At 32.0% G+C, this 25370-nt stretch overlaps 1 protein-coding gene across 3 annotated transcripts; it reads right to left on the reverse strand.

The window, feature by feature from the left end:
- Positions 1–12732: 12732 nt before the first annotated feature.
- LOC126749424 (uncharacterized) lies at positions 12733–24700 on the reverse strand. 3 transcript variants are annotated; one of them, XM_050459116.1, is made up of 9 exons: positions 24542–24700; positions 24197–24487; positions 20089–20352; positions 19853–20029; positions 13698–13973; positions 13427–13639; positions 13189–13369; positions 12972–13134; positions 12733–12910 (listed from the first exon to the last, which is right to left on the reverse strand). In XM_050459116.1, exons 2-8 carry the CDS (start codon positions 24476–24478, stop codon positions 12974–12976), a joined length of 1554 nt encoding a protein of 517 aa, XP_050315073.1. In that variant the 5' UTR covers positions 24479–24487; positions 24542–24700; the 3' UTR covers positions 12733–12910; positions 12972–12973. The 3 variants fall into 3 exon arrangements, with proteins under 3 accessions (XP_050315073.1, XP_050315076.1, XP_050315075.1); XM_050459119.1 differs by having other exon boundaries at positions 24546–24677; XM_050459118.1 differs by lacking the exon at positions 12733–12910 and having other exon boundaries at positions 12929–13134.
- Positions 24701–25370: the final 670 nt, after the last annotated feature.

Below are 25370 nucleotides of genomic sequence, written 5' to 3' on the forward strand. Positions count from 1 at the left end.
ACTAATAAAACTGGTTTCTGTCGGTATATTTAGATGGGTTGACCTGATGTGTGGGTTGGGTTTGTTGGGAAGGAGAAGGGTTTTTCCAGGGCTGCTATAATACGCATAGCAATTTTAAAAAAAATCATTTACTAATTCTGGCTTTAATTCTTGGAACGTAAATCTGAAATATCCTTGCAAGAGCATATTGTCTTAAAAGAAAGTGGTTGGTGGTATTTAACTGGTCACACATATATCCTGTTTTAAAATAAGATGCTTTTTGAATAAAAGAGAATCTTCTAGGGATGAAATGCTTATATCTCTGGAAATAAGGAAGTTAGAGATTCGACAATTGGTACACCAGTTCTTTTATTAAATACATTTGACACCTATTTCAGGTTTTTTTCAAAAATTTCTTAAAAGTGATGAAATTAGCCTTGGAAGTTGAGAATTTTTTTTTTTAATAAATTGAAAGGCATTGGAACCAAAGGCTCATATTTTTGCAAATAACAAAGTTAGAGATTTCAAAATTCGTATACGAGTTCTTTAATAAGTGCGTTAAATACACTTGTAATCGATGTGAATAAAACAAATAAAGTTTCGAGGACAAAATATTTTTTTAATAAATAAATAAATACTACAACGAGCGCTTAGAAACCGACGGATAATAATATCAAAGTATATAGATTTCAACGCTTGTTAGATTGTGATAATATCGCAAATTGACTGGCTAAACCTTCCAAAAAACCCGGCCAACAAGACGTGATGCCACTTTCTTTTTCTGGGTGGTTTATGATAGGGTGCATCGTTATCTTATCGGTTCTCTGAAGACCCCTTTGTAATCTGTTTGGGCTTGTTTGCTTGGTTAAAGCAAAGGATTAAAAACAGGCTGGCACCATCTGTGTAATGGGTTACACACTATTTAGCATCTTTTTCAAAAATTACCTAAAAGTAAAGCCTTGGAAGTTGAAAAACAAATCCTTTGAAAAAAATTAAAACTCCTTGGAATCAAACGCGTATATCTCTTAAAATATAGTGGTTAGAGATTTAAAAATTTACAAACAAGTTCTTCCAATAAATTTTATGGACACATTGTTCGGCATTTTTTTCAAAAGTTGCCCTAAAGTGAGGAAATCAGCCTTGGAAGTTAAGAACAAACTTTTTGAAAAAAAATGAAAGCTCTTGGAACCAAATGCTTATATCTCTGAAAATAAATAAGTTAGAGGTTTGAAAATTGGTACACGAGTTCTTTTAATAAATTCATTTGACAACTATTTCAGCTTTTATTTGAAAAATTTTTCTAAAGTGAAGAAATTAGCCTGGGAAGATGAGAAAATTATTTTCTTAAATAAATTGAAAGTCCTTGGAATCAAATGGTCATATTTCTAAAAATAACAAAGTTAGAGATTTTAAAATTCATATGCGAGTTTTTCCAATAAATTTGTTGGACACACTATGAAATTTTTTTTTCCAAAATTTACCTAAAAATAAGAAAATCTGCCTTGAAAGTTGCGAAAAAAAATTGAAAAAGTCTTTGGAACCAAATGCTCATATATCTGAAAATAAGAAAGTTACAGATCTGAAAATTAGTAAGCAAGTTCTTCTAAAGAATTCATTAAATACATACAGGGTGATTTTCAACCTATGCGCATAAACTTGGGAAATGATAGCTAGTGAGTAATAATGGAAAAAATGTAGTCAAATATTTTTAATTTTGGAGATATCCATATTTTTTTAAATAAAAAACGTATTTTTTAACGTTTTTAATTTAAACTAATTTAAAGCAACTGTTCGAAGTTGTTTCCATTATTTTCGATACAGACTTGAGCTCGTCGAATCCATGAAGACGTACGCACGGGCCAAACCAGGCTGTAGGCGAATTGAGTCACTGGCAGCGTTTATGCGATGTCGTCGCTCTTGCTCAGTATCAACTTCGTTTACATATACCATAGTTTTCATATGACCCCACAAATAAAAGTCTAATGGATTAAGGTCAGGCAAGCGAGGGGGCCACCCAACTGGACCATCACGGCCTATCCATCGTCCGGGAAACACACGATCTAAATGTTGTCGCAGTGGTCCTGAAAAATGTGGTGGAGCACCATCATGAAGAAACCACATGTTCTGCCTAACGTTGAGATTCACATTTTCAAGGAGCACTGGTATATTGTTGCGCAAAAATTCTAAATAGCGAGCACCAGTAAAACGATTTTCCAGCATCCCGTTCAGAATTCCAGCCCATACATTTACAGAAAAACGTTGTTGAAAGTATGTTCTCCGTGTAATATGCGGATTTTCCAAAGCCCAGTAATGAGTGTTACGAAAGTTGAAAATTCAATTGCGCGTAAAATTTACCTCATCCGTAACCAAAATGTTCATGGTAAAGTTTGGGCTTAACTGCTGGTGATGTAACAACCACTCAGAAAAGTGTACTCGAAGCGGCAAATCTTTTGGAAGTAGGGCTTGTACCCTCTACACATGAAACGGGTACATCAACTCGTGCCCCAAAAATTTGCCAACTTGTAGATTGCGATATTCCAAATCGCGCTGTAATGGTCTTAGTGCTAATTCCAGGTTGTTCTTCGATAACTTCTAAAATATCCAGATTTAAAATGTGCCTAGGTCTAATAGTTCCTCCATATTGTCCAGGCCGTATACTCCTAAATAACCGTCAATCTATCCATTCGGCAATTCTGGAATTATTCCGACCTGAGTAACCTAAACAACCGATTATCGGGGCGACCTGCGTCTGGATAGTCGGTTGTGTACTAATAGTTCCTATACATTAAAAATTTATACAAAAAAAGAAATTGAATAACCTATAAAATTAGTTATGCATTATGTCATTTAGGACATTTTCCTTTTACCATAATAAGTAATAGGTTCAGCAAATACCTACCGAAGGCTATTGCGGCAAAATATTATAAATTTAAGGCGAATTTAAATCAGTGACTACGTCTTGACTACGCCTGACTACAATTATTTAGATGAACAATAATGACGACACGTGAAAATGTAGTCATGACTTTTTGTAAATATTTTTCAAGCTTGAAACATAATTTAGTTTTTTTTTAGGTTATTCTTTTTGTGAGTTTAAAACAACACAATTTTAGGAAATTAAGGTAACTGAATGGAATTTATTGCCCATAGTTCTAATAAATTATAAATTAAGGCCTTAACTTATATGTGGTTTTCTTATAAAAATTACAAAAAAAATCAATTCCCTTTTGATTTTTTTAAGCTGTTCACAAAATTACTAAACAGGCTTGAAGTCTGACCACCATCGTCAAAATTTCCGTTTAAATCATATTCGGCATAACACCAATTTTATTATGTCAGGGAGTGAATACACTTGACCACGTCATGAAAAAATTCGTTCGTTTTTAATCTAAGTATTCACGACGGTATTACTTTTTTTACAAGGTGATAAGCAATATTTTAATGTGTTAATAACTAGTAACTCTTAACTTTTCTATCTGGTTATATGTCTAGGTATAGGGTCCCTTTATACATGATATGCTAATTATAATAACTGATGATTGACTGAATTGATTTTATGATGTAGTTAAAGCCATTAAATATTTCATGTTCCATTATTATTGATATCATTAAGGTGTTTTCTATTATACAAGGTGTTAAAAATTCGGGTGTATGCATGGGGATCTCGTAAACCGTAAGAGATACAAAATCGATTAAGTTGGGGCAAAGTTGAGCAGATTAATACCCAATAAAATGCAGTTTCACTTGTAGACAATAAAAAGTGGAAAAGTGGATATCTTTTTAAATAAGCTCAAAAAATAGTAAAAACGATTTTACAAAAATTCAGTTTTCTTCAATTATTGCCGGAAGCATTTGGAATATAAAAAATTTTTTTAAGTGCGTTTTATTAGGCATCCATTTGCGCAACTTTGCCCTAATTTAATCTACCTCGCATCTCTTACAGTTTGAAAGATCCCCATGCATATACCCGAATTTGTAACATCCTGTATAGTTTAAGGAAGATACTATTATGATACCCACTTTATTATTCGAATTACGTAAGGTAAGCTCCTAAAAAAAAACACCTAATAAACTTGCTAGTTCATGTAAATTACTAATTTTGATTGTGGCATAAATTTTTAAAAACTAAAATAAGAATGTAAAAATTATTTCAGTTGAAGTCAAATGATTCCTATTAAATATTCTCATATAATATTTTAATTTCAGAAATGGATTTAAGAATTTGAAGATTTAAGCAAAATAACATGCAGCATAAATAAAACATCTAAATGTACCGCTAGGTGTAGAAATATTTTTAAAAGACACTACTATTGCCACTTTTCTACAAGATGTTCAAAATCAGGAAAAAGTAAAAAGAAGAAATTCAGAAATTTAAGTTGTCCAGCTAGGTTAATAATTACAATTCATCGTTTCTTTGAGAAGTCCAAGGCTAAAATACCGGTTGATAAAGATTATCCATGCACAATTTTAACGGACAACACAATGTAGTAGAAGCTCTTAGAGAACGACCCTTAGGCGTAGGGGTAAAACAAAAAATTATTAGTTTGTTAAAAGGCTACTCTGCTTCATCAGCATATCATACTTATTATATGGAAAAAGTGTCAGAACTGGATTCTAAATATAACGAGGTAATATTTGAGCGCAGAGTTTCCAACAAAAAAAGATGTATCCAATATATAGAAAAAAATGTATAGAACTTTATGGAAAACGTATTGGGCCTAACATGTAGCAATTTTGGCCTCAAAAAAAGGGGTTATTTTTAAAATAGTACAAGTCAAAAATCAATATGTTGTCGTACAAAACTAATTCAAAGAGCTAATAAAATATCACAGGCGTCTGAAATAATATTTGTAGATGCCACTGCAAACTGGGATACCCAAGATCACAAGGTCTATTTTTTTGTAACACAATCGGAGTCCATTGCCAACTATTATTAGCAACACTCAACTATCAAATATTTTTGGGGCAGCTGTGGAAGCATTAATTAGTATTATTACTGTTAAATTGGAGCCATTAGTAATAATAACCGATAATGATCTGAATGAAAGAAAAATTCTACAAATATATTTTCCTAATTCAAAATTAGTGTTATGCGTATTTCATATGCTGAGCAGAAGAATGCATTTTAGTGATTACATTATTTGTTTAAAAAACTGCTAATAAACCTTAAATAAACTTAAACCTATAGCAAAAGTTAAAAACCATTTTATTCCTGTACGTTGTCTGTATAACCGACGTATGAGCAGCAGGTCCGGACGAATAGTCTGTTATTTAGCAGTCTCGCTTCGGCTGTACCCGAATGGACGGATTGACGATTATTTAGGAATATGCGTCCAGGCCGCGGACGCAAATTGCCAGTTTCTCTACCCCGCTGAATAACACGTAAAAAAGCCCCACGTCTCGGGTGATATCTTCGGGAAAACTTTGGGCATACAGATCAGCTGCTGCCACTACATTCTGATGCGTTTCTCCGTAAACCAAAACCATGTCGACAAGTTCTTCGTTTATAAAAATGTGCGCCATTACATTTGACGTTTTTATTTTATTCGTGTGAAAATAACGATCGAAAACGATCACAGCCACCAATAAACTAAGTACTGCTAAAGATTCCAAACAACAAGTTCCAAACATTATGACTTGTTTACTATCAGTTATTAATAAACAAAACAAAAGTCCTAAAGTCCTTGGTATCAAATGCTTATATCTCAAAAAATAAAAAAGTTAGAGATTTCAAAATTCATATACGAGGTCTTCCAATAAATTCATTGGATACAATATTCAGTATTTTTTTCAAAAATTACCTCGAAGTAAAAAAACTAGCCTTGGAAGTTAGGAAACAAATTTTTTCAAAAGTCCTTGGAATCAAATAAATACATCTCTAAAAATAAAAATGTCCGAGATTTGAAATTTTGCACACAAGTTCTTCTGATAAATTCATTGGACACCTATTTCAGCTTTTTTTCAAAAATGTTTTAATAATGAAGAAATCTGCCTTGGAATTTAAGAAAAAATTCTTAGTCTTAGAAATCAAATCAAAGCTCATTTCTCTATAAATTAAAAAGTAAGAGATTTGAAATTCGGTAGATTTCGTTCTTCCAACTTCGTTGATTTTTTCGAACATTTTTTAAAAGTAAAGAAATTAGCCTTGGAAGTGAAGAATTCTTCCTTTTAATAAAAAAATTAAATGGCAAAAAGCAATACAATACAAAAAGTACCTAAATATGTTAAAGAGCCCTATAGTAGACGTCCAAATACCAAAACCTAAAATATCTACTAAAAAAAAGACCGAGCTGGGTTGGGTTTGGTTAAAATCGCTTATCGCAAGTTTTCTATGATTTATATGTGTCTACCTAACTGTATTTTATAGCCTACAAGTGTAAGTTCCGAATTGTATAGCCATTTAATCTATTTGTAATTAAATTTCGAATATATAATTTAAAAACTATAATAAAGATTTTTTGACTTAAAAATGTATTAAAGGAAATATCAATTATAATAATTATTTAAAAACTAACGTCCATGAAGGCGGTTACGGTTAATTAAAATAAAACTTTAATTAATGAACAGGAGCATCATAAAAACATCGTGTTTTTGTTTTTTTGTGCTGAACTAGAAGGCCACAACAAAAAAAAAATTCTTTACACAAATTGGACATTAAAGTCATCTTCTGGAACATACTCCATTAAAATCCTTGATCTTTATATAAAATTGAGGTGCGAAAATGATAAAACCAACAATAATGGTAAAATTTTTTGAATGTCACAACAATGACTCATAGATTTTTAAACAATAGAAATAATGGCAGAAAAGTTTAAGGTGACATTTCGATTAAATAAATAATTTATAGTTTATCTATTTCAAGTTCATTATACCTATACCGAGAATCAGTTAAGCGACCTCCTCTGCAGGATATAACGTTAATGTATATTGTAAAATCCATATTTAATAGCCACCGGTTTAAGTAGTTCATTCAAGAAACAAAATAGATCACGTCATCGTATCCTTATGATATTTAAAAAACAAAATAAAGACTTAGTAGGTTACTTCCGTAAAGTGACATTAATAAAAGAGCATACGCCTAATTTGGGCAGTACAATGTAATTTTTTTTAATACTATATAACATGCTATTCCTTATTTAAATACGTATAAGGCTCACCACGAACGGTCAATTTATATGCAACATTAGCGTTTAAATTAATTCAGGAATTACTAATACGTACATATGTGAATAAATGTATACTACTGACATAAGGTGCAAAAATAACAGTAACTTATCAGATCCGGATTAACCTCCGAGTTTAGGTGCAATAGTTTAATCATGTTTAACAAGAACAATATAATAATATTAAATGTAAACTTCATTGGTTCACAGTATGCACCTCAATAAATTTGCCTGAGATTTGCATTTATCAAATTGAGAGAGGGTATAAAAGAGTTCAACTCAACACAACTGCCTGGAAGAATCTTTTATTTAATTCCAGGCACTGGAGCGCATTAGACTGCATGATAGAGAGAGCGAGAACGAGAGAAGATATATTACAACTCAGCTGCTTCAATTTTTTTTTTACTATTCCAGGCACTTGAGTGCATTTAACCATCTGAGAGAAAGGGAGAGAGTATAACGGTTCGACTCGATTAATTTGCCTGGAAATATCTTTTTTTTTTATTTTTTTCAATTGAGTGTATTTGACCATATAACAGAGAGAGGGAAAAAAATTCAGAAGTTTTGAGTAAATTTCATGAAATAATATTTTTATTCCAGGCAGTTGGGTGCATTTAAACATATAAGAGAGAAAATGAGTAGGAGAGTACAACTCAATTGCCTGGAAGAAACTTTTATTTAATTCCAGGTACTTGAGTTCATTTAACCCTCTAAGAGAGAGAGAGAGTAAGAAACTCCAACTTAGCTGTCTGAAAGAATCTTTCAGTTAATTCCAGGCACTTAAATGCATCAAACTACACAAGAGAGAGAGAGAGAAAGAGAAAGTAACAATTTCCAACTTATTTGCCTGATAACTTTTTTTATGATTCCAAGCACTTGTGTGCGTTTAACCACCTGAGAGAAAAGGAGAGAGTACAGGGGTTCAACTCAATTTATTTGCGTGTAGGTTTCTTTTTTTTTGTTAATTCTTTTTAATTGAGTATATTTCACCATAAGATAGAGAGAGAGAGAGAGAGATAGAAAAAATCAGAGAGCTTGAGTCAATTTCATAAAATAATATTTTTATTCCAGGCACTTGAGTGTATTTAACCCTCTAAGAGAGAGAGTAAGAAACTCCAACTTAACTGTCTGAAAGAATCTTTCAGTTAATTCCAGGCACTTAAATGCATCAGACTACACGACAGAGAAAGAAAGAGAGAGTAACAATTTCCAACTTATTTGCCTGATAACTTGTCTTTATTATTCCATTGGCACTTGAGTGCGTTTAACCACCTGAGAGAAAGGGAGAGAGTACAGAGGTTTAACTCAATTTATTTGCCTGTAAGTTTCTTTTTTTCGTTAATTCTTTTTAATTAAGTATATTTCACCATAGGACAGAGAAAGAGAAAAAAAAATCAGAGTGTTTGGGTCAATCTTATGAAATAATCTTTTTATTCCAGGCACTTGAGTGCATTTAACCCTCTAAGAGAGAGAGAGAGTAAGAAACTCCAACTTAACTGTCTGAAAGAATCTTTCAGTGAATTCCAGGCACTTAAATGCATCAAACTACACAACAGAGAGAGAGAGAGAGAAAGAGAGAGTAGCAATTTCCAACTTATTTGCCTGATAACTTGTCTTTATTATTCCAGGCACTTGAGTGCGTTTAACCATCTGAGAGAAAGGGATAGAGTACAGAGGTTTAACTCAATTTATTTGGAAAGAAAAAAAAATCAGAGTGTTTGAGTAAATTTCATGAAATAATAATAATAATAATAATAATAATAATTTTTATTCCAGGCAGTTGGGTGCATTTAAATATATAAGAGAGAGAATGAGTAGGAGAGTACAACTCAATTATCTGGAAGGAACTTTTATTTAATTCCAGGCACTTGACTGCGTTTAACTCTCTAAGAGAAAGAGAGAGAGATAGAGCAAGAGGCTCCAACTTAATTGCCTGTAAGAATTTTTATTTTTTTTCAGGCACTTGAATGTATTTAATGATCTGGTAAAGAAAGAGAGAGAGTATAGAAGTTCGACTTAATGCACTTGCTTGGAGGTATAGAATTCAATAGATTTTTTTTTTAATTCCAGGCAATGGGGTACATTTAGACATATAAAAGAGAGAATGAGTAAGAAAGTACAACTCAATTGTCTGGAAGAATCTTTTTTCTTGTTCCAGGAATTTAAGTGGATTAGACTACACGACAGAGAGAGGAAAAGAGAGAGTGAAAATTTCCAACTTATTTGCGTAGAAAACTTTTTTTTTTTTATTCCAGGCACTTGAATGTATTTAACCATCTAGGAGAGAAAGAGAGAGAGAGTATAGAAGCTAGACTCAATTCATTTACCTGGAATAATCATTTTTTTAATTCTAGGCAATTGAGTGCATTTGACCACATGACAGAGAGAAAAAAAATCAGAGAGAAATTTCATGAAAATTTTTTTTTTAAACATATGACGGAGAGAGTGAGTAAGAGAGGACAACTCGATTGCCTCGAAGAATCTTTCAGTTAATTCCAGGCATTTAAGTGCATCAGACAGAGAGAGGAAAAGAGAGAGTAACAATTTACAACTTATTTGCCTAATAACTTTTTTTATTATTCCAGGCACTTGAGACTACTTAACCATCTGGGAGAGAAAGAGGGAAAGAGTATAGAAACTAGACTCTGGAATAATCCTTTTTGTTAACCAATTAAGTGCATTTGACCATATGATAGAGAGAGAAAAAAAATAATCTTTTTTTTTGAATATCCAGGCAGTGGGGTGCATTTAAACATATAAAAAAGAGAGTACAACTCAATTGCCTGGAAGAATCTTTCAGTTAATTCCAGGTACTTAAGTGCATAAGACTACACGACAGAGGCAGAGAGAGAGAGAGAGAGAAGAGAGTAACAGTTTCCCCTAATTTGCCTGAGAATTTTTTTTCACTGTTACATTTACCTGAGTGCATTTGACCACATGACAGAGAGAGCAAAAGAGAGAGTAACAATTTCCAACTTATTTGCCTAATAGCGTTTTTTATTATTCCAGGCACTTGAGGGTATTTAACCATCTGGGAGAGAAAGAGAGAGAGTATAGATAGCTGGACTTAATTCATTTACTTCGAAAAATCCTTTTTTTTTTCAATTTTAGGCAATTGAGTGCATTTGACCACATGACTGGAAAAAAAATCAAGAGAGTTCAAGTCAATTTCATTAAAGAATTTTTTTTTGAATTCCAGGCAATGGGGTGCATTTAGACATATAAAAGAGAAAATAAGTTAGAGAATACAACTCAATTGTCTGGACGAATCTTTCAGTTAATTCCAGGCACTTAAGTGCATCAGACTACACGATAGAGACAGATAGAGAGCGAGAGAGAGAGAGAGAGAGACGAGAGTAATAGTTTCCAACTAATTTGTCTAAGAACTTTTTTTCACTGTTACACTTACCTGAGTGCATTTGACCACATGACAGAGAGAGTAAAAAAATCAAGAGAGTTCAAGTCAATTTTATGAAAGAATCTTTTTTTTTATTCCACTTTTATTTTACACGACAGAGAGAGAAAGAGAGTAAGAGTAATTTTCACTTGGATTTCTTTTGAATATTCCAGGCATCTAAGTGCATTAGAGCACACGACAAAGAGAGAAAGCGAGTAATTTTATGAAACAATATTTGTTTTTATTCCAGGCAATTTAACCATTAAGTCCTTTTAACCATTTAAGAGAGAGAGATAGAGAGAGAGAGAGAGTAAGAGACCACTCAATTGCCTGAAAGAATCTTTTATTTAATTTCAAACACTTGAGTGCATTAGACTACACGATAGAGAGAGAAGAGAATAATAATTTTCACCTCATTTGCCTGGGAATTTTTTTTATTATTCCAGGCACTTGGGAGTATTTAACCATCTGGGAAAGAAAGAGAGAGAGAGTATAGAAGCTGGACTTAATTCATTTACCTCGAAGAATCCTTTTTTTTCAATTCTAGGCAATCGAGTGCATTTGACCACATGACAGAGAGAGAAAAAAATCAAGAGAGTTCAGGCAACACCACCGAAATAAAGATCTTTTGAAAAAAATCTTTATTTCGGTGGTGTTGGTTCAGGTCAATTTCATGAAAGAATATATTTTTTTATTCCAGACAATGGAGTGCATTTAGACATATAAAAGAGAGAGTACAACTCAATTGCCTGGAAAAATCTTTCACTTAATTCCAGGTACTTAAGTGCATCACACTACACGACAGAGAGAGAGAGAGAGAGAGAAGAGAGTAATAGTTTCCAACTAATTTGCCTAAGAATTTTGCCCCACATGACAGCGAGAATAAAAAAATCAAGAGAGTTTAAGTCAATTTTATATTTTATATGACAGAGAGAGAAGAAAGGAGAGTAATAATTTTCACTATATTGCCATAAATTTTTTTGTAGGTATCTAAGTGCATTAGAGCACACGACAGAGAGAGAAAGATGAAACAATATTTTTTTTATTCCAGGCAATTTAGCCATTAAGTCCTGTTAACCATTTGAGAGAGAGAGAGTAAGAGAGCGTCACTTAATTGCCTGGAAGAATCTTTTATTTAATTCCAAACACTTTTAAGTGCATTAGACTATACGACAGAGAGAGAAGAAAATAATAATTTTCACCTCATTTTTTTAAAAATTATTCCAGGCACTTGAGTGCATTTAACCCTCTAAGAGAGAGAGAAAGAGAGAGAGTAAAAAACTTCAACTTAAGAGCTTGGAAGAATGTTTGATTTTTTTCAGGCACTTAAGTGCACCTGAGAGAGAGAGAGAGAGAGAGATCATCATTTAATACGTTTTTTTATTATTAATTTTTTCAGGCAGTGAATATTAAATTGTAGCAGAAAATTGAAAAAAAAAGAATTGTCCTAATTTTTTAGAAACATTGAAAAAATGCAGCTTTTCCAGATAAATTTTACATTGTTCCCAGTCAATTCTTAGTTTTTAAATAGTTTTTCGTGAAATTAGAATAAATTCTGAATTTTTCCACTTATTTGACTTAATTTTTCCAGAAATTATATAGTAACCAAAAAACCCATTACATTTTCCAGACAATTGAGGCAAATTTTGTGTCTGAAAATTATGTTTAAAAAAATTATACATATATATATATATATAATAAATAATTTAAATTTGTTTGAATTGTTAAAAAACAATTGTTGTTCAGTTCATCCTCATTGAAACAGGAAGAATTTTTTAAGGAGTTAATTGCTGCTAAGAGATCTTCTATGGACCCAAAAACATCGACTGCGCAACATGTTTACCTTAAAATTATTTCGCTGATTTATATTTTCAATTAATTTCTAGCTAAAAAATCTATTTAATTAATTAAAGATTTTTAAGAGCTCCTGGTAAATTGTTCTCAGGATACCATTTATCACTTTCTTGTTAGAAATAAGAGCGAAAACATATATTAACCAGAAAACATTCTGCGCATTATATTTTATTTGCAAACCCAGTTCCTGTAGTTTCATTCTGTGTCTTTCTTTTATGTTATCAAACGTTCAGGAAGAATGTGAACTCACTTGCATGTTACTGACTTGATGGATTGCGTCTTGAAAACTTTAAGAAATTGACCCCAGAGAAAGTAAAGTAGTAAATCTAAAAGCTCTCAAGTGTTCTGGCTATATATTAAATAAATTATAATATTGTCTAAGGAATGCATTTATCCCTTATTAAGATGTTTCTTGTCCTTATGTCAACCAACGAGAGTCCCAGGCTTTCTGAAGTATTTTTCAAATACTTTTCCTGATGCTTTGGTGAAAGTGCCAGATGCCACGTCATTGTGTTAGCTAAGAGAGAAAGTTAAATTCCTATAAAAACCCGATCATTTATTCATCAAATTTTATTTACATTTACGCAAATATCTGTTTGCTTTCCTCATTCAAAATCTCAATATTCCTCACTACTCGATCCACGATAAACTGTCCGTCTTCTTGGTTTTGAATGATGGCCTTATCGGCAAACAGGCATATATTGAATTTATTGTCCAATGTTAGTACTGTTATAGTTAAACCTAAGAAAAAAACACTCAAAAATTCTATAAGCTGTTTCAAATAACTTACTATACCAGTTTGGTTTGTGTTTGGCGCACTAATAATTAAAGAGAGCACGTCGTGCCCTAGGAACTTGAATTTCTCGCAACCAGGTACATTGCTTATCGCAGCAGTGTACGCGGAAGTATCGAAAACAAATGGGCATATCGTCGTAGGAATTACTGCCATTAAGTAATTGGCTGTTAAGTATATGAACTGAAAGATAATATAATAGAGAAACTTAAATAAAAAATACTTAGTTTAACTGATTACATCTTTAAGCACACTATTTTTGCCTTCATCCAAGTTAGTCTTAACTTTCTCTATTCCAGTAGTGAAACCGTTTGAGGGGTTCACCAAAGACAAGTCGATGGTAATAAATGTAAATTCGCTCTTGAGATCTCTAGGCCGAAATTCGTTTACTGACGGTTTGAATATTAAAAAAGGCAGGATACAGGAGATTTTTTCCGGTGGACAAACGTTTTTCTACCGAAAAAATTTCTAATGGATAAACAAAATATAAAGTTATTTACGTGACGCTTACCATGGTAAAATAATCAGTCATTGCGGCAGAAATGCAATAAAATATCACGTCCGAAAACTTCGTATTCGGTATTCTGTTTTTGATATCCTTAACGGTTTGCACGTGGCAACTCTCCGTCTCAGTTTGCCAAGCAATCAACTTGTCACCGCATAAATAACGGCCTTCTGGATGTATGATGTTGTCGTCACACTCTTTTAGAAATGACGCCTTTAGAAATGCTACTGTTCCTGTTATTAGAAGCTGGATTAGGGCTATAGATTCCCTTGCAAGGCTTATCTGGAAAAGTACAATCTTGGAGGTAAAAAATCAACACGAACCGATGGATTTACCACCAAATACACTTAATAACTATCAGAGGAAACCATTAAATAAGAGAAATGCTTAAGGAGTTTGGCTAAGTTCGATAAAAACAAACCAAAGTAATTTCTATTAATCCATTATTCAATGCTATTAAAGCTGTATCGTCAGCAAACTGACCGATCTGGAGAAAAGCTAAATACATTAAATACTCTAAAACTGCGGTCAAACTTTAAATAGTCTAGGAGTTATACGTGTCAATTATCTACAAACAACAAAAACTATTATTAGGCATATTAGAAAAATGCCTTTAAATAAGACAGTTTGAATCTGTTTGGTCACTTTCCTTACTCATCGCATCTAGCCCCAAGGGACTTTTTTTAAATGTAAACATTTTGCAAAAAAATTATGCCGATATGGGAGCATTGTGCGAAGAAGTGTGTTCACTAACCAGGAGATTACTTATGTATGACTACAGTAATGTGTCATCATCATTAGTGAGTAAACTAGTTTCTGTCACTTGCTCCTGTTATAAGACTTTTGCTGTTATTACTATTAGAATGGACGTTAAAGATATAAACATTTTATTGATTTACCTAGGAGTTATATAGTTTCTAAAGTACTCCTAAACTTCGTCCAGGTCTTTAAAGGTAATTTGAGAATCAATTTCAAGAATCTGAGCCACTTCGACTGCCTGTAAGAGTCTTCTAAGTACTCATGAATTTATTCCAGGTAATTCAAGTTAATTTGAGGGTTTATTCCAGGAATCTGAGTCACTTTGACTGCCTCAAAGTAACCTCTAATTATTGTTAAAACTTATCTAAAGGGTATATATTACTCGAATTATGTTGAATGTCTAGGAAAGCCTTCTAAGTACTTATACTTACTTTGTTTCTGTCTCTGATGGATATAGGTGAAAAAAAATAACTCATACAATCTTATAGATGGTAGAAAAAAAATATGAAAGACTTTCTTAAATAAATTTTTTCCACACAACTTAAGATATTTTTTTATTCAGGGAATTATAATTTTTCTCAAATTTCCAGGTTCTTCATTTTTTTTAAAAATAATTCTGTATTTCTTCCAGGCAATTGGGGTCAGTTTACACTACTTTTCCAGAAATTTGAAATAATTCTTTATGCATTTAAGCTCCTGGAATAATAATTCTTATAATTTCCAGACAATTGGAGTTATTTTTTGCACATTATTTGGAATTGTTAGGGTCATTTGCAGCAACGTTTATTCCCTGGGATAATTTTTTCCAGACAAGTTATTTGCGTATTTTTTTCCAGTATTCCTGGTATTTTATTAAGTAATTCTTTAATAATTCGACATTTCTTCCTGATAATTAGGTTACTTTTTCGAAATACTTAAAAAGAAGAATGCATTTCAAGCTCCTTAAATAATATTAAAATTTTGCACCATAGTTTTGGTAATTTTTTATTTTTTTCCAGGTAGTTGAGGTCTTCTTCCTCTATTTTCCAGGCAGTTCATAATTAATTTTTTACCATATATCAATTTTATGGACCCTTTTTGTACATAAATTACTAAAATCTTTTATTATACCTTAATGGAAGCTAACTTTAGAATTTTTTCGCTAATATGAATCTTAATTAAACTGAAGTTAGGTGACTGATTTTTATATAAAGCAAAAGGCACCTTTTAATTTTTTCAAAATTCAATGCAAGTTTATTGATTTGAAACCAAGACTCTAATGTTTGGAAGTCATTTTCCACCAAAGTTAATCCATGTACTGCACTGTAGAAAATGACAGTGTCATCAGCGAAAATTGCTATTTTTCCGAAAGTATTTAATTTTAATAATTGATCCATGTAAATTCTAAATTGTAAAAATGTTGTACTTTGAGGCACTCTATACAGTACTTTTTCTAGTTTCCAAGTAACTTTAAACTTTAATATTGTGATACACCGTATCAAAGGCCTCAGAAAGATCCATTTGTTTGAATTAGAGCATCAGTTATTGACGTTGTTGCGTTAATTATTGCACCTTAAGTTGACTTTTTCCTCCTAAAATCATGCTGCTTCTTAGAAAGAGCATCAAACTTATTACTTCCTGACACTATGGCGAAAGCGCCAGGTCTCAGACGTAGAGCATGGAAACCAGTCAATTAACTAACGAATGGCAGGAAATTCATTAATTTTGTGAAAGATTTTATTTTATTTTATTTTAATCATTCTTGATTTCCAGTAATTATAATCACTTCTTCAAAGGCAGTGTTTACTGTCACCAAGGAAGAATCTGGGCAATTTGGGTGCATTGGACCCTCAAAAACTATCATAAATCAATAACCAGGGGTTGTAGTAGAGCATTGAAAAACCTATAAATTCTTGTTTTAATTGAATAAAATTACCGGTATTATTATTATCGGGGACGATCTATAATATAAAGGCCTGAAAATGATCTCAAAAAGAACGAAACATCGACAGAATACATAATTGGCGTTTGAATTTTTTTTTTCCTTATATCCAACAGAAGCAAACTTACAAATTGAAGTCACGAGAAATAATTCATATTATACACTTATTTCAAACACTTGAAGATAATTTGAGGGTCTATTTGAGGAATTTGAACCACGTTAACTGCCTGTAAGTGTCTTCTAAGTACTCATAAACCTATTCCAGGCACTTGAAGATAATTAGACAGTTTATTTCAAGCATCTGGGTCATTTTGACTGCCTGGAAGTGTTAAGTACTCTTACACTTATTCCAGGCAATTAAAGCTAATATAAAGGTCTATTTCTGGAGTCTGAGTTACTTAAACTGCCTCTATAAGTACCTCTGGATACTTGAAAGTAATTTGACAGTTTTTGACTTATTTCCAACAGAAGCAAACTTACAAATTGAGTTCACGAGAAATAATTCATCTTATAACTTTATTTCAAACACTTGAAAATACTTTGAGTGTCTGTCAGAATCTTCTAGGTACTCATACACATATTCTAGGTATTTAAAGGTAATTTGAGGGTCTATTCGAGGAATTTGAACCACGTTGACTGCCTGTAAAAGTATTTTAAGTACTCATAAAGTTACTCTGGACACTTGAAGGTAATTTAACAGTCTATTCCAAGCATTTAAGTCACTTTGACTGCCTGGAAGTGTCTTCTAATTATTCCTAAGCCTCTTTCAAGTAGACAGAGATAACCTGAGGATCATTTCAAACACTTTGCCTGCCTTTAAGAGTCTTCTGAGCACTCATGAACTTATTCCAGGCACTTGAAGATAATTAGACAACTTATTCCAAGAACCTGAGTCACTTTGAATGCCTGGAAGTATCTTCTAATTATCACTTAGCCTCTTTCAGGTACACAGAGATAACCTAAGGAACATTTCAAACACTTTGCCTGCCTTTAAGAGTCTTCTGAGTACTCATGAACTTATTCCAGGCACTTGAAGATAATTAGACAGTTTATTCCAAGCACCTGAGTCACTTTGACTACTTGGAAGTGTCTTCTAATTATCACTTAGCCTCTTCTAGGTAGACAGAGATAACCTAAGGAACATTTCAAACACTTTGCCTGCCTTTAAGAGTCTTCTGAGTACTCATGAACTTATTCCAGGCACTTGAAGATAATTTGACAGTCTATTCCAAGAACCTGAGTCACTTTGACTGCCTGGAAGTGTCTTCTAATTATTCCTAAGCCTCTTCCAGGGTACACTGAGGATCATTTGCGACACTTTGCTTGCTTTTAAGAGTCTTCTGAGTAGTCATATACTCATTCCAGACACTTAAAGGTAATTTGTATGGACTGTCTCTTATATAATTATAAGAGTCTATTTTGTAACCTTAACCTACGGAAGTCGATCTTCATCGGTCACATTCTCATAGCTAAGAAGGCATTTATTTGTCGCAAATGTCGCTTAGACTGTGCCAAGTTTGATAATTGCTTACAATAAATAAATTAGCTTATGACTGTATAGTTGGATTAGATGGATGATATTTTCACGATGTTTTTTCTGTCCTAAATATCCTAAATGTCACTTTTTTTATAGTTGGTATGCATGGTTTTTCGTCATATTAAAGTTGTAACCCGGTGCAAGCTTACTTTCACATTTTTTTTAATAATCAAGAAGAGTTGAGAATTTTGCTTATATCTTCGTACTTGTTCCACTTAGGCAAGGCAAATTTACGTTTTTATAATTGGGATACATGTTTGTATTTGATGTAACAATTTTGTCCTTATGCCTTCACCATAACGTGACTGAAAGCCTGTTAAAGTTGACTTTTACATAATCAGGAGAGATTTAGAAATTGGCTTATAATTTCGATTCTATTTCACTTAGAAGACAGTAACTTACTTTGTTTTAATCAAAATTTATGCCTGTACTATATGTTAAAATTTTATCCTCGTGCTTTTGCCATAGCATGATTGACAGCTTGTCAAAATTGGCCTTAATATTTCTTTTGAGCAATAAAAAGGGGTGTCGAAATTTGCTTATAACTTCGCGTTTAACTGATTTAGAAGACAGAAATTTACATTTTTAAAAATGGAATTGACGCTTGTTATGCACGTTCAAATGTTATTCCCGTGCTTTCACCATAACGCGAGTGACAGCCTGTCAAAGTTGACTTGCATCTAAGTCACTTTGACTGCCTGTAAGAGTCTATAAGGTACTCATAACCTTATTCCAGACACTTGAAAGTAATTTAAGGGTCTATTCCAGGCACTTGAGTCATTTTGACTGCTTTCTAAGTACTCACAAACTTATTCCAGGCACTTAAAAGTAATTAGCGGGGTCTATTCTATAAGCCTGAAGCAGTTTGACTGCTTATAAGTGTCTTCTAAGTATTCGTAAGCTTATTTCAGATAGTTGAAGGTGATTTAAGGGTTGAATCACTTTGATTGCTTGGAAGTACCTTCTAACTATTCTTAACCTTATTCCGTGCATTTAAATATAATTTTAGTCTGTCAAGAGAAAAGTTAATTGCGCTAAAAAAAGAGGGAAAGTAGGAAAATGGCGATCTAATAACTATGACAAAGTGACAATGAGACTCCTTCTAAAGAGAAAATTGTAAAAGCAGTAAAGAAACAAAAACAGTAAAGATCCCAAGTGCCTGGAAGAAATTATTGAATTTTTCATTGACAATTGAACCATTCCAATCTAAATAAATTCTATTTCTTCTTTTATGTCATATACCCGACCAGTTGAGTTATTTAGGCTCACACTCCTTGTTCATCTTCGTTCTCTATGGACCTCAATTGCCTGGTTTCTTTGACAATCGTGTGATGAATTCCCATTCGATTTTTTCACTTTTATGTTATCGACTTATTAAAGCCCACATTTTTTCTTTTTCTTCTTATACAAATTACAAATATTTTCAAATTTGCCTACTGAAAGTAATAAAGATGGAAAAAATATCGAACCATTCATTTTACCATGTCATTGATAAGTAGACAACGCGAAACATTTCATTATATTAATAATTAGGAATCTCTAAGTACTCATAAAGTTATTCCAGGCACTTAAAGGTAATCAAATCCAGGGGGGTCTATTCCAGACATCTGAGTCACTTTGACTGCCTGGAAGTATCTTCTAATTGTTTCTAAGCCTCTTTCAGACACATAAAGATAGTTTGAGGGTCCATTTCCGATATTTCAGGCAGTTTGACTGCCTGTAAGAGTCTTCTGAGTACTCACAAACTTATTCTAGGCACCTGAAGGTCTATTCTAGAAATCTTAGTCACTTTGACTACCTGTAAGAATCTCCTAAGTAATCTAAGCGTCGTTGACTGCCTGTGTCTTCTAATTATTACATTAATAGAGGAGGAAAACCGAGTGATCAGAGAATGCTAAAGCTTGCTTGCAAATAAGAGAGACTTATTTGGTCAAGAATACTCACAATATTTTCAATAATATTTTTCGTATTTTTTGTCCTTTTTTCTTCTAAAGTCAACTGATCGGAATAAAGCGCTTGCTTCTCGTCCGCCCAACATTTCGCAATTAATGTTATGCACCTGGCACCATCGGCTACCGAGTGGTGCATACGGAACATCATTGGGTACACGTAACCTTTCACCTAAACATAATGAGAAAAAAATTACTTGAATATGAATTTCGAATTATGTCAGTACCTACGCTTGGATGAAAATCTTCCAGAGGCTCGGTGGATACGAAGACATCGAATAGAGCGGTGTTGTTTCTAGGTAGTGGCGCTGAGTACAAGAGCGCCACGGATTCTTTTAAATATTCTTCATTAAATTTTCGATCATCAGTTTGCGGCAAAGGAATTGGTTTAGCAATCTCTTCTACTTTCATTGTCTCTTTTTGCAGATAGGCCTGGCCAAGGAAGCAATGAAGTGTGGACGTCAGTTTTAGGTACTCGTCTGCGTTACCTAAGATCTAAAATAATAAAAAAATACGGTTTATTATAGGTGTCTCCTGCATTTGATAAAATATTTAAATTAAATTGACAAATTATTAAAACAACTTTTATAAAAATAGATAATTTAAAAGTAGGAGACATCGTAAAAATGAGACGTCTTATTAATTATAAATATTATTGTTTGTATCTTTATATAGAAAATTTAACACATCTCGTGAGAGTTGTAGTCTACCTTGAAGATAATTTGAAGTATTAATCTGAAATTCCATAGACAAGTTTTAATTAATTTTATCAGTAAATTGTTTATAAGGATTCGCCTTAAAAAATGTCTAGACTATAACGATCTTCGTTTTATAGAATAAGTGGCAGTTTTTCACACAACACTAACATAACTAAAGGAAATATTTCATGTTTAATTTAAAATTTGAAAAAATAAAAATTCTCAAAAATATTAGGAAAATTATATAGAATATAACCAAGATATTTGTAAAAATCTTTCAATCAAGGACCAATGTCTGATGATGTGTTTGAAATACGAAACGTTGTTATATCCCAAGATCATATACCTAAAAAATGCACTCACTCAAAGTGATATTGGTAATCTCTGTTTTTTTTTGCAATATTTCACATTTTTTTTAGATATTTTCGAAAATATTTGAGATTTTTAAATAAGAGTTTCAATTAAAGATGTGACCTTTTAGGGTGAACATTTTAAGGTATTAACGATTTTTGTACCTCAAAAACTTTTAAAAGCAAAGATATTTTTGTAAATCCGCAAATTTGAACTTTCGAGAAAAATCTTTTAAATTTTATAATTTTACATACATTTTTTACCCAATCAAGAGCAATGTTTAATGATGTATTTGAAATACGAAATGTTATTATATACCACGAGTTATTACCTAAAAAATAATTCACTCAGCTAAACTGATGTTAGTAATCTCTGTTTTTTTTGCAATATTTCACATTTTTTTAAATATTTTAGAAATTATTGGATATTTTTAAATAAGAGCTTCACTTAAATATGTGACCTTTCAGGGTGAATATTTTAAGGTATTAACGATTTTTGTACCTCAAAAACTTTTGAAAGCAAAGATATTTTTGTAAATCAGCAAATTTGAACTTTTCAGGAGTAACTTTCAAATTTTGTAATTCAAATTTCTTACTATAACTTGACAACCACTAAAGATATTTGAAAAAATCTTTTAGTCTGATCAAGAGCAATGTCTGATGATGTGTTTGAAATTCGAAACGTTATCATATACCTAAAAAAGGCACTCACCCAAAGTGATCTTGGTAATCTCTGTTTTTTTTTGCAATATTTCACATTTTCTTAAATATTTTGGAAAATATTTGAGATTTTTCAATAAGAACTTCAGTGAAAGATGTGACCTTTTAGTATGAATATTTTAAGGTATTAACGATTTTTGTACCTCAAAAACTTTTAAAAGCAAAGATATTTTTGTAAATCCGCAAATTTGAACTCGAAGAAAATTTTACAATTTTTCATACATTTCTTAGTATAACTTCACGACCACTAAAGATACTTGAAAAAGTCTTTTAGTCCAATCAAGAGCAATGTCTGATTTATTTGAAATACGAAACGTTGTTGTATCCCAAGACATAATACCTAAAAAATTCATTCATCTAAACTGATGCTAGTAATCTCTGTTTTTTTTGCAATATTTCACATTTTTTGAAATATTTTAGAAATTATTAGATATTTTTAAATAAGAGCTTCAGTTAAAGATGCGGCCTTTCTGGGTGACCATTTTAAGGTATTAACGATTTTTGTACCTCAAAAACTTTGAAAAGCAGAGGTATTTTTGTAAATCACCGAATTTTAACTTTTTAAGGAAAACTTTCGAATTTTACAGTTTTACCTACATTTCTTCTCATAACTCCACAATTACCAAAGATATTTTAAAAAATATTTGAGTTTATTGTCTGATGATATGTTTGAAATACGAAACGTTGATATATCCCAAGACCTTATACCTAAAAAACTCACTTAGCTAAAGTGCCCTTGCAATCTTATTTAATCTGATTAGGAGAGCTAGGAAGTTAAGATAAAGCACGTTTGAAATTCTCGTAAAATTGGATTTAGATCTGGATTGTTCACTGATTAATTCGTAATCTCTTTTCCAATATTAAGTATGACAGAAAGACATAATTTCCAGGAGATCAGGTAACAGATGATATAGATAAAAGTTATGTATCTCCCTCTCAGTCTGATCTATTGCAAGTGATGGTAATAAAATAATGTTTTCTTTACGGAATCCCATTAACTATGACTAAAAACATACTTTCGAGAAGATCCACACAGTAATTTAGCAATTAAGCCATGATCTAGGAAAAATTCAATACACATTCATATATCGCCCTTTCAGTCTGATATATTGGAAATGATGTTTCGTTTACGTAATCCTAAGACAACCTAGAATTTAGCAATTTTTTATTTGTAGATATCACCGTTTTTCTGGTTTTTTAAGGTTATAGAGCAAACGCTCTTTATAGAGGTAAATAAATTTCACTTTTTTGCACAAACTCTTATAAGAATTCTGTTCTTTATTCTTTGTAAAATATATTATGGAGGAACTAAACATCATTAAAAAATCTAATTTTTCAATAAAATTTTTCAAGGAGTCTATGAGAGTTTTATTTCACAATATGCACCCTCTTCTTGCTCTGTAAATAACTTTGACTCGGTTTATGAGTTCTCTACACATATACTTCAATGTGGCTGCATATGCTTTATCTACTAAAGGCTCATTGATTCAATTAATTTGTACAAAGTGTTGTTTTTCTTTCATAATTGGACAAGTTATAAGAGAAAAACACTATTTTCAGATGATCTAAACACTATTAAGAAAACCAAACAATGATATAAAAATAAAGGGAAAAGTTGGATTCTCCTTTATGTATCCTTGCATCAGTTTATGAATTAGAGATAAACAGTACATGAAATAGCAACAATAGCTTGTAAAATCTTGCGCTTCTTAATGGCATTTTCAATTATTATTAACATTTTTTCTATAGCAACATACCCATAAGGAGTATACAATAATTACATAAGGGTTGTCATCTATGGATCAATACAGGGACTTAAGCTTGCGATGAGTTCTATAAATCCTCGATTCGCTTTAAAATTAGAAGAGATATTGAAGTTTAGACAGAACGCCAAATCAAAATTAAACCTAACGAATTTTGGTCGTATTTGAGCCTTAAATGATGAGGTTTTACTCACATCCCGAATGCTACGATAGATTGTTTAGTATGGCTGATACCAAACAATTTGTTTTCGTGCAATTTGACTTTTTTTTTTTAAATCTATTATTTAATCCTAGTCACATATTCTTAGAAGGCGAGGTTTACCGTGAAAAATCAATGAAAAATTCAGGACTTCCTTAAGAGTCCTTTCTTGCTTGATTTTCTTGTTGATGTTTTTCTTAGCTTTAGGTATCATAATAGTAGGCTCAACTTTAGGTATCTCTCCACTTTCTTTGGTCTATTTTAAACAAAAAAAAATTAATCATGACAATGTGTGTGTACCTCTACAACTGTCTATTCCAGGCAGTTGCTGAAAGATGTTTCTTTTTGCATTTTTTGCAACTGCCTGGAAGAAAATACTAATTTACGTATTCCAGGCAGTTGAGGTAAAAAAAAAATTCAACCAACATAATTTCTTTGGATTTTTTTTCAACTGCCTGGAAAACAAAATTGATTTATCTATTCCAGGCAGTCTGCTGCAAAAAACATACTTTGGATTTTTTTTTCATAATCAAAGTACTTTTTCTATTCAAGTACATTGGAAAATCATAAATACATAAAGCAAACAAGACCTCAACAACATGAACTTACGTTCCTCTCAGCATAATTCCTAAACTTCTCCAATAAATTGACTTTTGTATCGGTTCTAACGTAGCTGCACCCAAACATGACCAAAGGATTTGCAGGTATTCTTTTCGCATAAACTTTATCTGCAGCGCATAATAAACCCCCATATTTTTCTTTTAACGTAACTTTTAAGTATAAATCCACTAGTTGCCTAAATATGAATAAGAACAGCGCAATTACAGCGAGTAGCGGTAGAATTAGTGCGACCACGAGGTAGAGGATTACGTTCGGTACTTGAAGGGGCATGTTTTAAATCTAAAACAGTGAAAGTATATTGCAAATATAAAACAAACCGAAGGATTCACTCACCTACTTATTATTAATAATCTAATCAAGGAAAACCACTTAACGGTCCAGAATTCACTGTTATTAACTATTGACCTGATGAGTATTATGCTATCACAACATAACTGAGCATAAAAATAAAAAAAAACATCCTTAAATATTCGCTTAATCAACATCGGAGATAAGACCTTGTATATTATAGGAAATTAATTTTTTAAGACGTCACTACTTTTGCTAGATGAACATTAATAAATATACTGAAAAAACTATATTATCATAATTTAAAAATAGTTAATATAATTATGACGGACATATATGTGTTGTGTTCTTGTAAGGGTTCATTTATATGAGATTAAAATTGTTACGGTGTACACGTTTGTTTTTTTTTTGATCAATAATCTAGGCTTAAGATTGTATAACGTCTATAGTTGCCAAAAGCGAACAATGGCGTCGACATGGAGAGTGCTTTTTTAGGTTTTCGGTACGCTGTTGCCCTTTTACCCATTGTCGATGCGATTAGATTGTAATATATTTTTTTTATCTCAAGATTAAGAATTCTTGTTGTTTTCAAGGATTTTTATTTTCGGTATCTATATAGGATATCGTTCACTTTAATTTTCAGGTATGAATAAACAAGTAAGGAGCAAAGGTTTTCAGAACTTAGACATTAAAAAATTGGGGTTCTAGTTAATAATTCCAGGATTAAATAATTGGAGAATGACCTTTTAAATAGTTATTTGCAATCTTTGTCGTAAATTCAAGTCCCTATAAATCGCAATTTGCCTTAAGGATTACAAGACATTTTATGATTTATATTTTTAAAATCTAAACAATACATACGAAGTTTGTAAGG

Source organism: Anthonomus grandis, assembly GCF_022605725.1.
Source record: "Anthonomus grandis grandis chromosome 1 unlocalized genomic scaffold, icAntGran1.3 Chromosome55, whole genome shotgun sequence".
In the NCBI taxonomy this organism is placed as follows: domain Eukaryota; kingdom Metazoa; phylum Arthropoda; class Insecta; order Coleoptera; family Curculionidae; genus Anthonomus; species Anthonomus grandis.